This window comes from Pelophylax lessonae, assembly GCF_965119305.1.
Source record: "Pelophylax lessonae genome assembly, chromosome: 7".
Taxonomy (NCBI): Eukaryota; Metazoa; Chordata; class Amphibia; order Anura; family Ranidae; genus Pelophylax; species Pelophylax lessonae.
The window spans coordinates 295184861-295208612 of NC_138774.1; the positions used below are offsets into that span (position 1 = coordinate 295184861).

General features: G+C 46.1%; 1 protein-coding gene across 1 annotated transcript in view; it reads left to right on the forward strand.

Moving 5' to 3' along the window:
* The window catches only part of LOC309560079 (semaphorin-3F-like), a 169428-nt gene that overhangs the window by 119441 nt on the left and 26235 nt on the right, over positions 1 to 23752 (forward strand). The window contains exons 6-10 of the mRNA XM_082263599.1: positions 168 to 261; positions 2896 to 3015; positions 4686 to 4825; positions 7570 to 7684; positions 22332 to 22401. Of these exons, the coding sequence (XP_082119725.1) occupies positions 168 to 261; positions 2896 to 3015; positions 4686 to 4825; positions 7570 to 7684; positions 22332 to 22401 (539 nt within the window). The remainder of the gene's footprint in view (positions 1 to 167; positions 262 to 2895; positions 3016 to 4685; positions 4826 to 7569; positions 7685 to 22331; positions 22402 to 23752) is intronic.

The following is a 23752-nucleotide window of genomic DNA, read 5'->3' on the forward strand; positions in this document are numbered from 1 at the left end:
TCTGACGAGACATCCAGAAAGACCAGAGAGATCAACCACCTATGTAAGGAACGTCAAGGAGGACCTGTCTTCTCATACAGTCACACATAACTGTAGAAGTGAAGTAGCTTTTGTTTGATTTCCGGGATTCTCACACACCTCTCATTCTGTCTTCTTTCTACTTCCAGGACTATGTGTTTAGGATTATATCCGGCTCCCACGAGTCTGGAAAAGGAAGATGCCCGTATGACCCTAAGCAGGATAACATGGCGACCATCATAGGTGTGTTTTATTGGCTCTACAGTGTTCTATAATTTCCTGGCATTCTTCTGTGTTAGGTCCTCTGCAGTTCCTAATAAAATATATGTACATGATACATTTTTATCCAATAAAACGTTCCTCCTAGTAGTTGCACTCCAGCAGTGGAGCAGATTTCATTCCTTACCAGGAAGTGACAACTGATTGGCTCTGCTTGGATCATACAAAAGCCACAATATAACAATACAAGAGGAAAGTAATCCATAGAGTATGTTGCATAATGTCCTATGGAAGCTTGTAGATATACAGACTTGTTCAGTAAAGCAGAATAACGTCCTTACAGGAGGTCTCCAACCTACAAGCCGACCTCAATGCACTGTTTCATTGGGCAATTATGTGGCAAATGAGGTTTAATGTTGATAAATGAAAAGTTCTGCACTTGGGGGTAAGAATATGCATGCATCATACATACTAGGGGGAGTTGATCTGGGGGAATCCATAGCGGAGTAGGATCTGGGGGAATCCATAGCGGAGAAGGATCTGGGGGAACCCATAGCGGAGAATGATCTGGGGGAACCCATAGCGGAGAAGGATCTGGGGGAACCCATAGCGGAGAAGGATCTGGGGGAATCCATAGCTGAGAAGGATCTGGGGGAATCCATAGCGGAGTAGGATCTGGGGGAATCCATAGCGGAGAAGGATCTGGGGGAACCCATAGCGGAGAAGGATCTGGGGGAACCCATAGCGGAGAAGGATCTGGGGGAACCCATAGCGGAGAAGGATCTGGGGGAATCCATAGCTGAGTAGGATCTGGGGGAATCCATAGCGGAGAAGGATCTGGGGGAACCCATAGCGGAGAAGGATCTGGGGGAACCCATAGCGAAGAAGGATCTGGGGGAACCCATAGCGGAGAAGGATCTGGGGGAACTCATAGCGGAGAAGGATCTGGGGGAACCCATAGAAGAGAAGGATCCGGGGGGACCCATAGCGGAGAAGGATCCGGGGGGAATCCATAGCGGAGAAGGATCTGGGGGAATCCATAGCGGAGAAGGATCTGGGGGAATCCATTGCAGAGAAGGATCTGGGGGAACCCATAGCGGAGAAGGATCTGGGGGAACCCATAGCGGAGAAGGATCTGGGGGAATCCATAGCTGAGTAGGATCTGGGGGAATCCATAGCGGAGAAGGATCTGGGGGAACCCATAGCGGAGAAGGATCTGGGGGAACCCATAGCGAAGAAGGATCTGGGGGAACCCATAGCGGAGAAGGATCTGGGGGAACTCATAGCGGAGAAGGATCTGGGGGAACCCATAGAAGAGAAGGATCCGGGGGGACCCATAGCGGAGAAGGATCCGGGGGGAATCCATAGCGGAGAAGGATCTGGGGGAATCCATAGCGGAGAAGGATCTGGGGGAATCCATTGCAGAGAAGGATCTGGGTGTTCTGGTAGATCATAGGCCTAATAGCATGCAATGCCAAGCTACGGTTTCCAAAGCAAGCAAAGTCTTTTCTTGTATTAGGAGAGGCATGGACTCCAGAGAGAGAGAGATATCATTTTGCCCCTTTACAAATCATTAGTAAGACCTCTGAAATATGCAGTTTAGTTTTGGGCTCCAGTTTTCAAAAGGGATATCGGGGAAATGGAGAAAGTGCAGAGAAGGGAAACCAAGAGGCATGGAGGAGCTCAGCTATGAGAAAAGATTAGAGGAACTGAATTTATTCTCTCTTGAGAAGAGGAGATTAAGGGGGGATATGATCTCCATGTATAAATACATAAGGGGGGATATGATCTTCATGTATAAATACATAAGGGGGGGGATATGATCTTCATGTATAAATACATAAGGGGGGATATGATCTTCATGTATAAATACATAAGGAGGGATATGATCTTCGTGTATAAATACATAAGGGGGGATATGATCTCCATGTATAAATACAAAAGGGTTCCATATAGTGAACTTGGTGTTGAGTTATTCACTTTAAGGTCATCACAGAGGACAAGGGGGCGCTCTTTACATCTAGAGGAAAAGAGATTTCATCTCCAATTACGGAAAGGTTTCTTCACCATAAGAGCTGTGGAAATTTGAAATAGACTCCCTCCAGAGGTGGTTCTGTCCAGCTCAGTAGATAGTTTGAAAAAAGTCCGGGATTCTTTCCCAAATGTACCTAATATAACTGGGTACTAATCGTTTTAGGAAAAATTGGTCCAGGGAATATCTGATTGCCTCTCGGGGGATGAGGAAGGAATATTTTCCACCTGCTGGAGCAAATTGGATCATGCTTTATTGGAGCTTTTTTAGTTCCTCTGGGTCAACTGTGGGTATAGGATTGTGTATATGGGTTTGTATGGTTGTTTTTTATTGGTTGAGCTAGATGGACTGGTGTCTTTTTTTCAACCTGACTAACTATGTACCTATGTAAGAATGAAGTGCCCTGACAATGTCCAAAAATATGGTTACCTGTTGTAACCAATGGGATTTCCAGTTAGTGTAGGTGGACCAGTGACATGTTCTGCTCGCTGTGGGTGACGGATGAAGAGCAAGTTTCACATCATAGCTGGTATTCGTTCCATATTACCCAGTGAGGTCATGGAAGGGAGACACTGTTCTATTTAAAGTGTATCTCTAATCAAACTACTGTTATTTCTTTTGTACAGATGGGGTTCTGTATGCTGGAGTCCAGGTGGATTACATGGGGACAGATTCCGCCATATTCCGCACAATGGGTAACAAACCTCCAATCAGGACCGAGCAGTACGACTCTCGATGGTTGAATGGTAAGGTGCCACATTTAAATACTGTATTTTCCTATCTGAACCCAGATCCAAATTGCTTTAAATTATACCCATCCTAGCAGAAAAAAATGTATCGCAGACTAGAGAGTAGTCAAGTATGCTACTGCTAAGGATGTTGCCGAAACGCGTCAGTTGTTCTGTTTGTCACTCTTTGCAACCAGCCATTAAAATCGTTATATGGACTATAGAGTTTTTGGCTCATTTCATTCATTTGTTCCGTTGTAGTGTGTAAGGACACACTGAGCCTGGGCACCTGAAAGAGGATCTTGTAATTGGACTGGGTGCTCCTCATTGTGTGTGCTGTTTCTTCTCAAACTTAGCTAGTCAAGTACAAGCATGGGATGGCAATACGTAGGCAGTAGACAAAGCAGTAGATGGGCGGAAAGTCAGGTTCAAGCAGAGGAGAAGACGGGTGTCAAGTAGAAGGATAGTACAGGGCAGTCAGGCAGTCTGATATAGCAGTACGTAGGCCGTAGACAAGGCAGTGGATTAGACCGTAGTCAGGTATAAAAGGGGTCAAGGCAGGCAGGAAGTATAGGGTAATCAGGCAGTTCAGGACAGCAAGGAGTAGACAAGAGAGTAGTCTGGTACAAGCAGGGGTCTTGGCAGGTGGCAAGTACAGGGCAGTCAGGCAGTCTGGGTTGGCATTACGTAGGCAGTAGATGAGCGGGTAGTCAGGTTCAAGCAGAGGTCAAGGTAGGTGGCAGATAGAGGGATAGTAAGGCCGTCTGGGGCCACAATGAGTAGACAAGAGAGTAGTCGGGTACAAGCAGGGGTCTTGGCAGGTGGCAAGTACTGGGCAGTCAGGCAGTCTGGGATGGCAATATGTAGGCAGTAGATGAGCGGGTAGTCCGGTTCAAGCAGAGGTCAAGGCAGGTGGCCAGTAGAGGGATAGTAAGGCCATCTGGGGGCCGCAATGAGTAGACAAGAGAGTAGTTGGGTACAAGCAGGGGTCTTGGCAGGTGGCAAGTACAGGGTAGTCAGGCAGCCTGGGATTTCAATAAGTAGGCAGTAGATGAGAGATTAGTCAGGTATAAAAGGGGGTCAAGGCAGGCAAGAAGTATAGGGCAGTCAGGCAGTTCAAGACAGCAATGAGTAGACAGGAGAGTAGTCTGGTACAAGCAGGGGTCTTGGCAGGTGGCAAGTATAGGATAGTCAGGTAGTCTGGGATGGCAATAAAGTAGGCAGGGGACAAGGCAATAGATGAGAGTGTAGTCAGGTTAAAGCAAAGGTCAAGGCTGGTGGCAAGTAGAGGGATAGTAAGGTAATCTGGGGCCACAATGAGTAGACAAGAAAGTAGTCAGTTACAAGCATAGGTCTTGGCAGGTGGCAAGGATAGGGCAGTCAGGCAGTCCGGGATGGCAGTGAGTAGACAAGGGAGTAGATGAGAGTTGTCAGGTTCAAGCAGGAGTCAAGGCAGATCGCAAGTATGGGGTGGTCAGGCAGTCCAGGACCGCAAGGAGTAGGCTACAGACAACACAGTAGACAAGAGTAGTCTGGTACAAGCAGAGGTCAAGGCAGTCAGCAAGTAGAGGGTAGTCAGCCTTAGATGGCAACTAAACATTGCCACAAACTTGTGACAAATGTTTTTTTTACAATTTTTACAATCTGTGTCCAGTTAACTATAGAAAGACTTCTCCTTTCACCTCCAGATCCGGTATTTGTGGGCTCCCTGGTGGTGCCAGAGAGCAGCTTTAGAGAGGATGACAAACTGTACATCTTATTCCGGGAGCGTAGCCTGGAGGGCGAGAACGGGCCGGCCGTTGTGTCTCGGATCGCCCGGATCTGTTTGGTGAGAAACATTTATGCTCTGTGTTCATTCAGTCTCATTATTCTTGGTTCCATCCTCCCAAATGTTTTCTTCCAGGCTGAATACAACCCTCTAATCACAAATCTATCACCCCTGAATTTTTTACTCACTGACCCCACATCAAATAAAAAACATGGAATGGAAATGGCAACTAATTTTGTGTCATATGTCCATTGGGATGACGTTTTCTTCCCATATAATGATGTTCCCAGCAATTACCAACAGATTAATACAATGTATGTTGTTGTTCAGTCGTTTAGTCATGTCCGACTCTTTGTGATCTCATGAACCATAGCGTGCCAGGCTTTTCTGTCCTCCACTGCCCCCCCAGCTTGCTTAACGTTATGTTCATTGTTTCAATGATGCTATCTAGCCATCTTGTTTTTTTCTGTCCTCTTTTTTCCTTTTTCCTTCCATGTTTCCCAGCATCGGGGTCTTTTCCAATGAGTCCTTTCCTCACATTAGGTTGCCAAAATATACAATCTATATTCTACAATATATACAGTCTTCTGGGCAGGATGTGGAAACCTTACAAGTGGACCTGAACAAAATAATGGGTTGGGCAACTACATGGCAGATGAGGTTCAATGTTGAGAAATGTAAAGTAATGCACCTGGGTGCCAGAAACCAGAAAGCAAGCTACTCAGTAGGGGGGGGGGGGGGGACCTCTGGGTGAGTCTAGGATGGAAAAGGACTTGGGGGTACTGGTAGACAACAGGCTTGGCAGTGGCATGCAATGCCAAGCCGCCGCAAGCAAAGCCAACAGAATACTGGGATGTATAAAAAAGGGGATTCACTCCAGAAATAAAGAGATTATTCTCCCACTCTACAAGACTCTGGTCCGGCCACATCTGGAGTATGCTGTCCAGTTCTGGGCACCGGTCCTCAGGAAGGATGTGCTGGAACTGGAGAAAGTCCAGAGAAGGGCAACAAAAATAATTAGGGGAATGGAGGACATCAGCTATGAGGAAAGACTACAAGCACTGAACTTATTCTCTCTGGAGAAGAGACGATTGAGGGGGGGATATGATATCAATGTACAAATATTGTACTGGCGACCCTAGCATATGGAAAAACCTATTCAGAGAAAGGGAATACAATAAGACACGTGGCCACTCACTAAAACTAGAGGAAAAGCGGTTTAACTTTAAAATGCACAGGGAGTTCTTCACTGTGAGAGCAGTAAGGATGTGGAATTCTCTTCCACAAGCAGTGGTATCAGCAGGGAGCATTGATAGTTTCAAAAAACTATTAGATGGGCACCTTAAAGACCACAACATACAGGGGGTATACAATGTACAACATACAGGGGGTATACAATGTACAACATACAGGGGGTATACAATGTACAACATACAGGGGTATACAATGTACAACATACAGGGGTATACAATGTACATCATACAGGGGTATACAATGTACATCATACAGGGGTATGCAATGTACAACATACAGGGGGTATACAATGTACAACATACAGGGGGTATACAATGTACGACATACAGGGGTATACAATGTGTACAACATACAGGGGTATACAATGTACAACATACAGGGGTATACAATGTACAACATACAGGGTTATACAATGTACAACATACAGGGGGTATACAATGTACAACATACAGGGGTATACAATGTATGGTTAACAGCAAACACACACACACATCATAGGTTGAACTGGATGGACTGATGTCTTTTTTTCAACCTCACTATGTACAATGTATATTATACACCAAATCAATCTGGGGTGACCTACTGGTTCAAGATGGCTTGGTGGACCATTTAAATAGGAACACCTCTGGAATAAAAACTTACTTCCTCATCTATTAATATATGCCTACGATTTAAGGCCAGCAGCCCCAATCATATTTTCTAAACAGAAGATGCCTTAAACCCAAGTGATAGCCCCCAGTATGTCAATGTCTACAGGAAGGAAACTTGACGTGGTGGGACCTTTAATGATCCTAGCTCAGTTCTCCAAGGACAGCAAAAAAGTAGAGCTGTATTTGGAAACTTGCACGGATATATTAAATAAGGCTTCTACTGGGGCTCCCATTACTGACCCGTCCTAACAGAAAAAAAAATAATTCCCTTGCTGCCTTGCGGAACCAGTGGCTTCAGCACATGGCTCAAATTTCTTCAGATTCTTACTGAATTTGCCAAAATTTGAGCCATAGGTGGTCCTTTCGCCACCATAATAGGATGTCTCTGGTTGGAAATAGCTGGTCCAACAGTTACTGCATCATATTGGATCACAAAAAGGCCTGTAGAACCACTCAAAGCTGAAGGCTTAAGTGTTTCCCCCACTGGTGCTCAGAATGTGGGAGCGTGCGTCTAAGTTCACTGATCCAGAAGTATTAGTGTACCGTAGATGAGGATCTGCTCAGAGCAACCCAGTGTTTATGCAGTGTATGGCCTCAGCCAGCGCTGCTCTGGCCATACCCCCGATGCGTTTCATATATATATGAGATAGATAGATAGATAGATATTGGCTCTGGGACTAGATGTGGACCTCAGTGGTTATAGACAGACTGGAAGACCCAGACATTTGGCCACTGAGCTGTACGTCTGCTTTGTACAGGTGGTGATAGGAATATATATATTGAACCTTCCAATGTATTCAGTGTTGGAGTTTAATTTTGTGTTTTCGCTCACTTTAGAAGAACTTCCATGTTCTGTGGAAAGAATTGATACATTCAATGACATTTTTTTCATCATTCTAGAATGACGAGGGTGGCATGCGCTCTTTAGTGGGAAAGTGGACCTCCTTCCTCAAAGCAAGACTCGTTTGCTCGGTCATTGGTCCTGATGGAGTTGAAACATCATTCGACCAACTGCGTGAGTACACCTAATACTGTAAATTATACCTGCCATTGTTCTCTGGTAATTTCATGCAAACAGCGCTGTCACCATTTCATATAATATGAGACAAACCATGGTACGTTGATTCCGCCCCCTGAGGACACCCGTTGACGAAACGCATACGGCGGGCCTTTGATGTGATGTTACCACACATGTATGGTTTGCTGTCACATATTACATGGAATGGTGATAGTGCTGCTTGCATGAAATTATTAGATTTGTTGTTATTTACATCACACAGCTGCTGCACCAGAATTTTTTGGTTTCATACATATTGCCTCTTTTTTCTGTTTTATTATTACATTGTTTCCATTATTCTCTGGTGCTTGTACTTGTCTTCAGCTTCCTCCCCTGCCACAGTACCTAGGATCAGCATGTTACCTCCAAATATTGGGGAGCACAGGACTCTATCTCCTGCCTCTCACAAGCTGTGCTGGAGCATCCAGTGGTTAATCCTGGCACAGGCACATGAGATTAAGGAGGCAGAATCCTTAGCGCTGTATTAGCTCCAGCCCAGAAGTAGGGATTTTTGGGAGGACACCAACAGATGAAGAAAGTGGAAGGTATGTACATGAACCTAGGGGTGCCTTCTTCAGTGTAATTCTTACTTTGCCTCGAATAGGCAAAATACAGAGCAACTTTGTTTAGGCTTAAGCAAAAAGTCTGTGGACACTAGGGGCATTCTTCCCACTGACCACCAATGTAAGGGGCATTCTTCCCACTGACCACCAATGTAAGGGGCATTCTTCCCACTGACCACCAATGTAAGGGACATTCTTCCCACTGACCACCAATGTAAGGGACATTCTTCACTGACCACCAATGTAAGGGACATTCTTCCCACTGACCACCAATGTAAGGAACATTCTTCCCACTGACCACCAATGTAAGGGACATTCTTCCCACTGACCACCAATGTAAGGGACATTCTTCCCACTGACCACCAATGTAAGGGACATTCTTCCCACTGACCACCAATGTAAGGGACATTCTTCCCACTGACCACCAATGTAAGGAACATTCTTCCCAATTTTGTTTATTAAAAGTCTTGCAATCAATAAGCATAAAATCAATATACATAAATAAATATATACATATTTACATGAAAAGGGGGGAAAAAAAAAATACATAGCAAATTCTGCTCTCAAATAAAGACTGCCTTTACAGCAAAAACAAAACTCACATCATGAAACACATCATTACCGGGAAAAATAATCTTAATAAGACTCACACCACCACACCAGACATCAAACCTGCGAGGTCAAGAAACAAAACCACTCCCATTATGCATGCAGCCCTTCTTCAAAAATGAAGATATTAACTAACAAAAGCTAAGGGCGTGAAAGAAATAGCATAGGAAAAAAGCTTTTCACCCAGAGATGGACAGTTCACCAAAAGCAGGTCTGATATTCCTCCACGCCCTTATCCAGACCGCTCGAGGCTCCCTGCCCTTCTCAAGACCCCGAATCTTCCCAACCTCACCCAGAATATCGTACACCACCACCTCGACAGGGAGGACTTTCTTCCGCAGGGTAATCTGGCACCGTGCATTCCACGTGAAGTAACGGACAACTATACTAACTAGAAAAAGTGTATCCAAATCAAAATCCCAGCGAGTCGGGAATGCCCCGTACACCCACTCCGCATAACTCATGCGATAGAGAAAGGGGATGCCTAGAGCCCTCCCCACCCTTTTATACACCTCTATGTTAAAGGGACACTGGAGCAAAAAGTGGTCCATAGACTCCACTTTACCAACACACTCCGCTCTAGGACAATCCCGATCATCCACAGGGCGATGCTTCAGGTTCCCTCTCACATAGAGCCTTCCATGGAAAGCGAGCCAGGCTTGATCCCTAAACTTCAAAGGGATTCTTCCTAAGTTAATTAAACGCAACCCCTCCCTCATTACGGGGCCTGGGCAATCCCTTAAGGTCAGCGACACACTGAAAGCAGAGCCCAAAATCCTCTTCTCCAGAAGCTTTCTGGGGAGGGACTTGATATCCCCCACTGTCACCTGCCACTGCCTAAGTATTTTCAGACACGGGGCAACATAAGCCGGAAGCTTGCCATGTCGGACTCTCAGACTTTTCACTGGCCCGCCATCTTCCCAGCATCGCAGAAAAGGCCTAAACCAAGATTGAAAAATACCCACCCATCCCGGCGGGGTCTCTGCTAACATATTACCAAGATTATACTTTAAAAAAAGCAGAGAAAAGAAAACTATAGGGTTGACCATTCCTAGACCACCCTCCCGCCTGGACAGGTAAGTTACATTGCGTTTGATCAGGTTCAGCCTATTTCCCCATAACAGTTGGAAAAAGCAGCTGTACACCCTTGCATAGAGAGATTCCGGCAAGATACAGACAAAGCTGACATATAAAAAGATTGGGATCAGGTAAGTTTTAATCAAGTCAACCCTTTCCCTCAAGGAAAGTTTCCATTTCTTCCAGCTTGCCACCTTGGCATTGGCATTCAACAACCTGCTTTCCCAATTTCGATGACCATAGTCACCAGGACCAAATTTGATGCCCAACACTTTAATTTCCTGCTGGGGCTCTGGGAAGGCATCCGGAAGTTCGAAGCTTTCACCCTCCTCACCCATCCAGAAAACTTCACTCTTTTCATGATTGATTTTAGAGCCAGAAGCCTCAGTGTACTGCTCTATCACAGAGACCACCTCCTGCGCCTCCTCCATCCCAGAGATAATAACAGACACATCATCGGCATAGGCCACGACCTTCAAAGGCGGCACACCAGCAATGCCCAAAGGCACCCCACACAACGATCCACTCTCTAACCTTCTTATGAAGGGGTCGATTGCGAATACATATAGCAGGGGGCTCAAAGGACACCCCTGGCGCACACCAGAGCCAACCTCAAAAGGCCGTCCAACCCAACCATTAACAAGTGGGAAGCTCTCAGCCCCTTTATATAATGTTTTCAGCCAATCAATAAACCTCCCCTGCAGGCCGTATCTACCAAGTAGCAAATACAGGTACTCATGATTGACTCGATCAAAAGCCTTCGCCTGATCCAATGCCAGCAAGTACTTTCTCCATCCAGCAGCCCTGCATCGCTCCAAAGCCTCCCGGACAGCTAAAATTGCTGAAAAGGTACTTCTGCCCTGGACCGAGCAGTGCTGATGATTGGACAACAAATCGCCTGCTACTGACGACAAGCGCCAAAAAAGAATCCTCGCCAAGATCTTTCTATCAACATTGAGAAGACTGATGGGGCGCCAGTTCTCAATTATTGAGGGGTCTTTACCTTTTGACAGAAGAATCACAGCGGATTGCCTCATGGAGGGAGGGAGAGAACCCTCTTCTAAACAGCTGTTATAAACCTCCGCTAAAAAGGGAGCCAGAATGGACTTAAAACACTTGTAAAATTCAGCTGTCAACCCATCTGGCCCAGGCGACTTTTTGGTAGCCAGCTTCTCTATAGCACGAACTACCTCATCCGCTGAAATTGGTTCTGTCAAATCCATCAAAGGCAATGTATCATTTCCCAATCCTGGAGTAGAATCCAGAAAGCTTTCCATCCTGTCCCGACTAAGGTCCTTTCTTCCCAGAAGGTCTGCGTAATATGACCTGAAGATCTCCAGGATCCCTGATCTGGACTTCACCAGGGAACCCGTACTATCCCTCAGACCTATGACCGTCTTAACTGCTATGCCTTGCTTACAGTTCTGGTAAGGATCAGGCGAGTGATATTTCCCATAATCTCTCTCCAGAACCAAGGAGGCATGCCGGTCGTATTGACACTTCCTAAGAAGAAGCTTTACCTCCGAGATCTCCCCTGGATCTCCTCCATACGAGACAAGACGATCAAGCTTCCTCCGCAAATGCTGGTAGGCAATATACATACCAAGCTGCTTCTTCTTACTTATGGCCTTGAAAAGTCCAATCGCCCTTTGTTTCACAAGCTCCCACCACTCTGACTTACTGCTGCAAAAGTCCAGAATAGAAACCTGTGCCTGAAAAAAATCCTCAAAGGATTGTCTTACCTCTACATCTTCCAGGAGAGCCGAATTCAGTTTCCAGGTACCCCTTCCCCTGGGTGGAGTGTCCGAGGCATTCAGAGTCACAGACAGCATACAGTGGTCAGAGAACTCCACCGCCCTCAACTCAGGAGCCGAGAAAGCAGAGTTCTCCTTTAAAAAAAACCTGTCTATCCTACTCTGACTATTCCCTCTCTGAAACGTGAATCCCGTGCTGCCAGGGCAGTGCTTAATGTGCACATCTACCAGGCCTGCTTGTCTAACCATATCTCTAAGAAAAACGCTATCATAACCCAGCCTGTCTATGGAGACCCCCCTGTCTTCAGGCCTAATTATGGTGTTAAAGTCACCTCCAAAGACAACCTGCTGGGATGTAAAAAGGAAGGGCTTGATCTTTGTGAAGAGGCATTTCCTGTCCCATTTTGACTGCGGTCCATAGATATTGATGAGGCGCAGGTCCTGCCCCCTAACAGAGACGTCTAAGACCATGCATCTCCCCATTTCTACCTCAATTATCCGCCGGCACGTTACCATATCGGTTTTAAAAAGAACCGCTACTCCGCTGCAAGGCTCAGCCGCAAGAGACCAAAAGGAGGGACCACATCTCCACTCCCTTTTTGCTAGATGGACATCGGCCAAAGTATTGAGCCAGGTCTCTTGCAAAAATAAAATCTCAGCATCAAACTCACTGAGCAAAAATAAGGCAATATCACGAGCTCTTGCAGATTTCACGCTGGCGACATTAATGGTCGCCACCTTTATCAGAGCGGGCACTGCCATCAGGATGATTGGGGTAGTCGTTTCTTAACCTCCACCACACTCTCATCACCCGAAACAGCTCTCTTTACACTATGTGACTCCCCCTCATCCATAGATGATAAAGAAGTGGATAAATCGGATACTAACTCCTCCCCTGATAAAACCGAAAATGTGTTGCCAAGAGGAACCCCTCCTGCCTCTAACTGTAAGGAGGAAACGACCGCTTTACTGGTTTTCCTCTTTTTCTTTTTCTTCCTCCTTGTCCTCTCCCACCCCTCCTCATCCGAATCCTCCACAACAGAGGGTGAGACATGGGACATGGACACCCCTCCCTCAACCCCATCGACCCCACCACCATCCAGCACCCCTGCACCCTCTTGGCCGCGTTTGCGGTGTCGAGAGACAGGGACTGGAGGTGGAGTAGGCCGAGGGGGAAGATCCACTATACCCGCCCCCCCAGCAGCTTCCGCTAGTCTGGAGGATCTACGCACAGTAGATGTAGGAACAACAGGAGGGACAGACTCAGGGACCACATCACTAGGGGAAACAAAATCTGACACAACAGACACAGGAAGGACAGACTCAGGGACCACCTCACTAGGGGAAACAGAATCTGACACAACAGACACAGGAGGGGCAACAACAATTTCCTCTCTAACTTCAGCTGCTTCATCTTCTTTATCAAGCCTCTGCAGCTCAGTCTCCAATCCTGGCAAGTTATGCAGTGCCTCTGGGCACTGGCTATATGGATGACCCAGCTGCTGGCACAAATTGCACCGAATCTGGGTGCATTCTCTGGCCAAATGGCCTAAATCCTGGCACAGTGAGCACTTCTTGTGGGTGCAGGACGATGCAAAGTGGCCTTTATCACCACATTTATTACATACCTTAGGCTGACCTTGGTAGAAAATGGTCAGCCTATCCCTACCCAGAAAGGCTGAGCAGGGAAGGTGCTGAACTACATCGCCCAGCACCCCCAATTTTAGTGACACTGTCCAGGCCCCTGTCCATATCCCATGCTCATCAAGGACCTTCCGCAGTGGAGTGAGGACCTCGCCATATCGGCGTAGCCATACTAATAAATCAGCCTCTGGTATGGATTCGTTACGCACCAAGATGGTCACCGACTTTATCAGAGGCTGTCTTGAAATCACCTTTGGCACCAAACCACTCCACTGCTGAAGGCCCTTGCACCTCCTAAATCTCTCCCAAAAGAGATCCAAACTCTCAGGTTTCACAAACGACAAATCAAATTCATAACTTCCCACCGGGCAAATCAAAGCAAAAATGTCACAGGCTTTAAACCCCATTTCCAAGACCAACTCGGCCACTCTCCCCCTTACTGGCGGCGTTCCATCGCCCTCCCACCGCAACTGAACCACATTCCTCCTCCTATACCCACTAACCAACCCCCCAACAAACCTCCTTGAATTGCGATTACTAACCAAATCCCCACCACCTACCCTGGTGCGACTCCCCAAAGCTGAAGCATAGCTTCCAACATTCCTCCCAGCAGAAAATCCATCAGTTTGTTTTGAAACATCCGACACAGACATAACAGATAACGATTGTACAGATCCGGGATTGATCTGTACAATCGATAAATCTTTCCTCTGCTGAGCAGGGGGAGAAATGTCATTTCTATTTTTCCCAGCAATATTATCCCCTTCACCACCACCCACCACATTCATTGCTTTATGATTATTGTCATTTTTAATACTTGCTGGGATATTTGTTGTCTTCACAGCAGAATCCATAGTTGGTGCTGCACTGGTAAGAGATTCAGCTGTCATCTTCTCTTCCCCTGGGACAGGGTTTTCAGCTGTGGAAATGGAATTCCGTTCTAGCACAGCAGCAGGTAAAACACTGCAGGTAACTTCCATGGCTGCCTCCATTCCAAACACAGCAGCATGCTGATCCCCTCCCCCACCAGCAAACAGCTGGTCAATCAGCCCTGAAACACTGGGAAGCTCTGGTGAAAGTGAAACAGACTCCTTGGAGCTGGCAGCCATTTTGCTTTCAGAGGGACTACTGGTCTCAGCCAGACCAGCAAAATCCATGTCTGGGGTGTTAGATACAGGTCCATCCACATTCACCTGATGGTCCGGGGATTTCACGGTCAGGGATTTTCCCTGCATGTCTGTACTGGTTGTGTTCACAGCAGAATCTCCAATAGGTAGCTGTAGGCAAAGCTCCTTCTCACCTGGGACACCATCCACAACAGCAGGTGGGGCAGACATGTTGGATGGCAGCATGGTATACTGGGATTTCTCCACCATTACTGGCTTTGCTGGTTTGTATCTCCTCTGCCCATCCACAGGGATTTCTGATGGATCATCAGTGAATGCAAACTTATCTGCTCTCAGGGGGGACTCCATCTCCTGGATAAATGTCAGGGATCCATGCCCACTCTCAACCCCCTGGCTGGTTGCCGCTGGCGATTCCCAGTTCTGGCATGGGGGGAGAGGTGCAGAGGCAGATGGAGCCTGGTCATCCATTAACTGAGGCTGCTGATCCACAGAGCTTGCTGATGTTTGGCTGGCAAATCTCCTCTCATTATCAAATTTTTCTTTAAACACTCCGCTTCTATCTTTCAACTTTTCCAACAATAAAGATTGTTTCTTTACCTTATCTTCCAGATCCTGTAACTCAGGCTTCATGGCTGTACGATTTTTACTCCAGGCCTGGCAGTATTTGGCTCTGAAGGATTTATGTTCAGCCTTCAAAACTTTAAGCTTTTCTTCAGCTCTTCCAATCGCCCTAAAACGATTGATAACCTTCTGGCTGAAGACATCCGCATTCTCATCGGGGCCTGGACCCACAGACAGGTCCTCCACCTCCTCCTCACTAGGCCCCGTGTCATCAGGGGGATCCCTCCCAGGGCCTCCCCCAGGATCAGGCATTGTTCCTGGGCCAAGCTAGCAAGCAAGGCCCAGGCTTGAAAAGGGCTGGTTCTCACAGAGAGCTCCTTGGGTGTGTCCTCCTCCTTCTTCCCACTGACCACCAATGTAAGGAACATTCTTCCCACTGACCACCAATGTAAGGGACATTCTTCCCACTGACCTCCAATGTAAGGAACATTCTTCCCACTGACCACCAATGTAAGGGACATTCTTCCCACTGATCACCAATGTAAGGAGCATTCTTCCCACTGATCACCAATGTAAGGGGCATTCTTCCCACTGATCACCAATGTAAGGAACATTCTTCCCACTGATCACCAATGTAAGGGGCATTCTTCCCACTGATCACCAATGTAAGGAACATTCTTCCCACTGACCACCAATGTAAGGAGCATTCTTCCCACTAGTCCCCAATGTAAGGAGCATTCTTCCCACTGGTCCCCAATGTAAGGAGCATTCTTCCCACTGATCACCAATGTAAGGAGCATTCTTCCCACTGGTCCCCAATGTAAGGAGCATTCTTCCCACTGGTCCCCAATGTAAGGAGCATTCTTCCCACTGACCACCAATGTAAGGAGCATTCTTCCCACTGACCACCAATGTAAGGGACGTTCTTCCTACTGATCACCAATGTAAGGAGCATTCTTCCCACTGACCACCAATGTAAGGGACATTCTTCCCACTGATCACCAATGTAAGGGACATTCTTCCCACTGGTCCCCAATGTAAGGAGCATTCTTCCCACTGGTCCCCAATGTAAGGGGCATTCTTCCCACTGATCACCAATGTAAGGAGCATTCTTCCCACTGGTCCCCAATGTAAGGGGCATTCTTCCCACTGATCACCAATGTAAGGAGCATTCTTCCCACTGGTCCCCAATGTAAGGAACATTCTTCCCACTGACCACCAATGTAAGGAGCATTCTTCCCACTAGTCCCCAATGTAAGGAGCATTCTTCCCACTGGTCCCCAATGTAAGGAGCATTCTTCCCACTGACCACCAATGTAAGGGACGTTCTTCCTACTGATCACCAATGTAAGGGACATTCTTCCCACTGACCACCAATGTAAGGGACATTCTTCCCACTGACCACCATGCTAATGTACCATAAGCTATGGATATAGTTATTTTTGGCAGGGGCTTTCTGAGACCTGAAGATTATTTCAGGCTTTCCTCCATGTTAAACCAGTTGAGAAATACTGGTCTATCCTATGGGAACTGTCAGAGACATTATGACAAGGAATAATGATGCCGCTGATGCCGCATTACCATCAGGAGGACCAGTATCTGCTCACCCACAGCAATCTATGTGACGGTGGACCAGTATGGATAGGCACTAAGACGATACCATAACCACTTCTTCAATGCAGACATTCATAGACTGTTCTTAGGCGGCAGAGCTTCCATCTCAGCAGTCCCTGGTTACGATGGAGTTAATGTACTTGGAAGAGCCAACAACAGGATCTCTCCCCCGGTGCAGCATCTGTGACTGCCTTCTGTAGAGGTGACATTGCTCTGAGGTCACAGCCGCTGTTGTTGCAGTTCAAGAAATAATTAACACAATTTGTACAATGTGTTTTTGCCATGGCAGCAGCCAGTTAAGCAGCAGAAGCCACCGACGAGGCGAAATGGATCGGCATGAACTTGTGTGAGAAGGCTCCGAGCATTCTGCCCGCGCCGGCGCTTCTGCTCTTTAATTGGCTGTTCTGCCATGGAGAGATGCCGGCGTGAAACATGCCTGGGGGGGCCCCCCGAGCTGAACACAGATGAGTGACAAAGATACTTAATAAACAGCGTAAGAACAATACATATGACATCTCCTGTTCATTCCTGAAGAAGAAGCAGAATAGTAACAAACCGCTTGACATTTCCCACATTTTCTCATGATACAACCAAAAAATGTAAATGTATTTTATTGGGATTTTATGTGATAGACCGACACAAAGTGGCAGATAATTGTGAAGTGGAAGGAAAATGATAAATGATACAAATAAATCTGTGAAAAGTGTGGCTGCATTTCTATTCACCCCCCCAGGAGTCAATACTTTGTAGAACCGCCTTTCCCTGAAATTACAGCTGCAAGTCTTTTTGGGGATGTCTCTACCAGCTTTGCACATCTAGAGAGGACATTTCTGCCCATTCTTCTTTGCATCTCAAGCTCTGTCAGATTGGATGGAGAGCGTCTGTAAACAGCAATTTTCAAGTCTTGCCACAGATTCTCAATGTGATTTAGGTCTGGACTGTGACTGGGACATTCTAACACATTAATATGCTTTGATGTAAACCATTACATTGTAGCTCTGGCTGGATGTTTCGGGTCGTTGTCCTGCTGGAAGGTGAACCTCCGCCCCAGTCTCAAGTCTTTTGCAGACTCTAACAGATTTTCTTCTAAGATTGCCCTGTATTTGGCTCCATCCATCGTCCCATCAACTCTGACCAGCTTCCCTGTCCCTGCTGAAGAAAAGCATCCCCACACCATGATGCTGCCACCACCATTTTTCACAGTTGGGATCATGTGATCAGGGTGATGTGCAGTGTTAGTTTTCCCCCACACATAGCGTTTTGCTTTTAGGCCAAAAAGTTACATTTTGGTCTCATCTGAGCAAAGCACCTTCTTCCACGTTTGCTGTGTCCCCAACATGGCTTCTCCCAGACTTCTTATGGCTTCCTTTTACTAATGGTTTTCTTCTTGCCACTCTTCCATAAAGGGCAGATTTGTGGAGCGCACGACTAATAGTTGTCCTGTGGACAGATTCTCCCACCTGAGCTGTGGATCTCTGCAGCTCCTCCAGAGTTCCCATGGGCCTCTTGGCTGCTTTTCTGATGAATGCTCTCCTTGCCCAGCGGGTCAGTTTTAGGTGGACGGCCATGTCTTGGTAGGGTTGCAGTTGTTCCATACTCTTTCCATTTTCCCATGATGGTTAGAACAGCGCTCCGTGAGATGTTCAAAGCTTGGGAGATTTTTCTATGACTTAATCCTGCTTTACACTTCTCCACAACTTTATCCCTGACCTGTCTGGTGTGTTCCTTGGCCTTCATGATGCTTTTTGTTCACTAAGGTTCTCTAACAAACCTCTGAGGGCTTCACAGAACAGCTGTATTTCTACTGAGATTACACACAGGTGGACTCCATTTACAAATTTTTCTTTCTTCTGAAGGCAATTGGTTCCACTAGATTTTAGTTAGGGGTATCAAAGTAAAGGGGGTAAATACATATGCCCCCACACTTTTTACAAATTTATTTGTATCATTTATCATTTTCCTTCCACTTCACAATTATGTGCCATTTTGTGTCAGTCTATCACATAAAAATTTCAATTAAATACATTTATGTTTTTGGTTGTAATATTGCAAAATGTGGAAAATTTCAAGGGGCATGAATACTTTTTCAAGCCACTGTACCTAAACTACCCATACCAAAATTGGGACCTTAAGTATGCCTCAAGTGGTCAACAACAGTATTATATGGTATAAAAAGATCTTTATTACAACATATTTATTACCCAAAGATTTAAAAATAAACCAATTAAAAAAACATCTTGTGGTAGCCTGCAAATCCAGAGGTCATAACAACGACCAACTCAGTCCGATGTTCTGGGAGGTTGGTAGTAAAATAGATATGCATAGGTCAGCGTGTTTCAGGGGATCACCGGCTTCCTCAGGACCTTCGACCTTAAATGTTCACATATACAATTAAAACTAGACTAAAAGACCTATTTATGCGAAAAATTACACATGAAATCATAATAAAGCAAATCACAATAACATAACTTGCTAATTGTATTATTACCTGTTTGCCAGGGGAAAGGAAGGGACAAAAAAATTCAGCGAAACACGTTCACCTATAATGATTTTACTGCCAACATTGGACTGAATGTGCAAGCTACAACAAGATGGTTTTGCTAATGTAGGTAGATTCCTGGGATGTCTCTAGCAAGACCTCTAAGGACTGTTTAAAATCTGAACTCCAGCCTCCCCTTGGTTGTACAGGCTCCTCTCCTGTACTGAATTTCCTTCCTCCCATTTCATTGCACACTGTAGGCTTCAAACATTTTTATTCTCACATTATATTAAATTAAATAATATAGTAAAGAATTCTAGCAGTTTTCAAGGAGACTTGTTTTTTAAGGTTTAAAATGGTATAAAGCAGCCATTCTCAGCCAGAGTTCTGTAGAATCCTAGGGTTTCTATAGAGTTTGGTAGAGGTTCCTCCAGAGTTTGCTAAGGGTTCCTTCAGAGTTTGCTAGGATTTCTATAGAGTTTGGTAGAGGTTCCTCCAGAGTTTGCTAAGGGTTCCTCCAGAGTTTGCTAGGGCTTCCTTCAAAGTTTGCTAGGGGCTATTCCAGAGTTTTCTAGGGGTTCCTTTAGAGTTTGCTAGGGGTTCCTCCAGAGTTTGCTAGGGGTTCCCCCAGAGTTAGCTAAGGGTTCCCCCAGAGTTTGCTAGGGGTTCCTCCAGAGTTTACTAGGGGTTCCGTCAGAGTTTGCTAGGGGTTCCTCCAGAGTTTGCTATAGGGGTTCCTTCAGAGTTTGCTAGGGGTTCTTCCAGCATTTGCTAGGGGTTTCTTTAGCAGCGATGAACTGACCACCTTCCTAATAGTGCCCACATAGTATTGACACCAACACCATTTTCTCTTTCCACTGACCACCAGTACAAGGACTCCTCCTTTTGTTGATCTCCAATAGGTTTTGGTTAATGTAACATGAACTTTAATAATTTTTATCAGGGGTTCCCTGAGACCTGAATATTGTTTCAAGGGTTCCTCCTTGTTACAAGCGAGGTTTTCACAATCATAAAATATGTTAAATCCACACACGTTTATATGGGAATACTGATGTTAAAATGAACGGCCTGGCGGCATGGTCTCCCGCTGATATTCTGTTGAAGAAAAATCTGGGCAACAACTTAATCTCCCTTTCCTCCAGTTCTAATACAATAAGCCCACTGGCTTAACCGGCTAAATAGCTTCCTCTTTGATTAGCGGGTGACTCATCCACTTCAAATGATATCATTACCCACTTTACCCCGCCGGTCCAGATATGCTCTTTGTAGCTGTTTATTAGGGCCATATTGAGGGCTTAGTGAGAGTGAGAGGACGCCATCGAGCTCCCTCCTCATCTTTTCTCTTGGTGTAGTCCTTGGATGCTTGGTGGTATAGAGAGATCAGTAGGGGTGGGGAGAAGGGGGGCTTATTTCACGCTTTACAAATGTTTCTCAATTAAAAAAATAAAGCACGGGCCCCCCTGCCGACACCACTTGAGACGCCACATGCCTTGGCTCCATTTCCGAGCTCTCGTGCGGCTTTGTTCATTTACTGTTCCGGCAAGTTAGAGAGAAAAGTTCATTATTAGTTCATAGCGATGCATGCTTCTTACTGCCGAGAGGGGGTTCGAAATCCTTTTCATAAATTGGAGACTCCTCAGCTCCTACGATACAAAAGTTTATTTTCTTAAAGTAACGTAAAACAGAAATGGACAGAAGGAGAGAGAGAGAGATATATGACAGATGTTACATGTCTTCAGAGTGTAGGGTGTCTTTTTCTCCTCTCAGTCTGAAGAATGTCTAACATAGTGTATTCCTATACTGTATGCAAAGACGATGTCCGCAAAAAGTATGTCCCAAGAAGGTAGTATTACCAAATATAAAAGTAACACCCACTCTTGCATATATGGTTTGAATCTATAGTAAGACACATAACTCATACTAACTAATAGAAATACATACATAGCAAAATGGCTTCTCTGGCCTTCACAAAGACATATTGAAGTAACCATCAAAACTGATGTAGCACCCTACAGGTAGGTGCTAGGTAAAAGTATAGTGGACCTTGGCTGCTTAACAGCAGGGCCATGATTTCAGCTGGTTGTCATGTCTCCCAGGTGTGTTGGCTGAGAGGGGAGTCTCCCCACTGGTTCCATGAGAGGGTCCTCATTGGGCAGTGGAGGAAACCCAATCAGAGACACACTCAGGCCTGTATCTACCCCAGAAGGCAGATTCTGCCGCAGAGGATTCTGGGAGTGGGTATAAGTTTTGAGGGAACGCATGACGCAGCGTCTTTGGCGGGAAGCAGAGTCCCAGGAGGGAGAGTACGGCTGTCTCTTCTCCTGTCAGAAGGATCGGGTGTTCCAGGTGGCTGCCTGGGAATCCAGCAAGTGCTGAGTTGAGCTGCAGAGGGCATCCGGTGTGCCCAGGACCAGTGGAGGAAGAGGGTCTAGTTCCAGGAAAGCCTGCCAAGGTCGTGAGTACTGTGAACTGCCCCTAAGTGTCTGCCAAGTGTAGAGGGAACCACTCCAGAGAAGGTTTCAGGGATTCAGCTAGCTGTAAAGGGGGTACCTAGTCAGAGGACCCCGAAGTGTAAAGGGGGTACCCGTGGTTGGGCCCTGAAAAGTCAGTGTGCAGTGTACAGAGTTAAGAGTTGCAGCAGCACAAGCAGTGACAAGGAGCTACCCCTACATCAGTGACCATTGGAGAGGTGTGACACCTTACATTGGTGGTTAGTGAAAAAATGACCCCTTACATTGGTGGTCAGTGGAGAAGTGACCGCTTATATTGGCAGTCACTGGATATGTGGCCCCCTACATTGGTGGCCATTGGAGAAGGGACCCCTTACATTGATGGTAAGTGCAGAAGTGATACCTTACATTGGTGGACAATGGAGGAGTGACCCCTTATGTTGGTGGCCAGAAGAGTCGTGACCCCTTATGTTAGTGGCCAGAAGAGTACTGACCCCTTATATTGGTGGCCAGTAGAGAAGTGACCCCTACCTTGGTGGCCAGTGGATCACATGATCATATTAGGTCAATGATGTCATAGGCACCCCACCCTTTGTGTACGTAAAGCTGCAGGGTGGGGAAACCCCTAGACTGTTTGAGCAATGCAGCTTATGAGATTTACCTGTGGCCTGTTCCACCACGACAGTATGATCTCCAGCATGCTAATAAACATTTCTTTTTTATACAGGTGACATTTTTATACAGCAGACCCAGGACAAGCAGAACCCTCTCATCTATGGAGTTTTCACTACACTGGGGTGAGATGACATCTCCATGTACCTGTTTCTGTTGTCTTCCTCTCAGTTTGTTGTGTGAATGTCCTTCTTACAAAGTTGTCTTGTTCTATACCGTCCCTGGTGCCCAACCTCTGGCCCTTTGGCACTTATAGTACGTACGTTGGGGCCCCTGCAAAAAGTAGCATGTGTGCATTCTAGGGTGTTCATAGGATTTTACTATTTTCTGTGCTGTCCATCCCTTTCCTTTTTATGTTTTTATTTCCTCTGATATTTTATAATGGACCTTGCTGTGACACAAGGGAGAAAATAGGGAGCACAAATAAGGAAGCATTTATCTAAAGGGCCTGTAATAATGGTGATCTCTAGAGATCTCATGTTATGTGTTTACAGTCTATGATTGTCTCTTGAAACATGTACCCAGTTTCAAACAACTCCTATGGCACTTTTGCAGTCTCTGACCATCTCCTGTTGCATATCCCCAGTCTCTGACCATCTCCTATACCACATCTCTAGTCTCTGACCTTCTCCTGGAGGCCATCCATGGTTTCTTACCATCTCCTGTAGCACAATCTCAGTAGCTGACCATCTCCTGCATCATATTTGAATCTGAAGTCTCCTATACCATTTCTGACCTTCTCCTGTAGAACATCCTCAGACTCTGATCATCTCCTGTAGGCCACCCACGGTCTCTGACCATTTAGTGTAGTACATCCCCAGTCTCTGACCACCTCTTGTAGAACCTCCCCAGTCTCTGACCATCTCCTGTAGAACATCCCCAGTCTCTGACCATCTCCTGTAGAACATCCTCCGTCTATGACCACCTCCTGTAGAACATCCCCAGTCTCTGACCATCTCCTGTAGAACATCCTCCGTCTATGACCACCTCCTGTAGAACATCCCCAAACTCTGACCATCTCCTTCTAGAACATTTCCATAGTCTGACCATCTCCTGTAGAACATCCCCATACTCTGACTATCTCCTGTTGAATATCCCCAGTCTCTGACCACATCTCTAGTCTCTGACCTCCTCCTGTAGGCCATCCATGGTCTCTGACCATCTGCTGTAGCACAATCTTCATAACTGACCTTCTCCTGCATCATATTTGAATTTCTGACATCTCATTTAGCACATTCCTGGTTTCTGACCATCTCCTGTAGCACATCCTCAGTCTCTGACCATGTCTTGTAGTATATCCCCAGGCTCTGACCATCTCCTGTAGCAGATTCCCATTTTCTGACCATCTCCTGCATTATATTTTCAGTCTGACCATCTCCTGTAGCATATCCCATCTCCCATAGCATATCCCATCTCCTGTATATTTGCAGTCTCTGACCATATCCTGTAGGGCATCATCAACTGACCACCTCATAT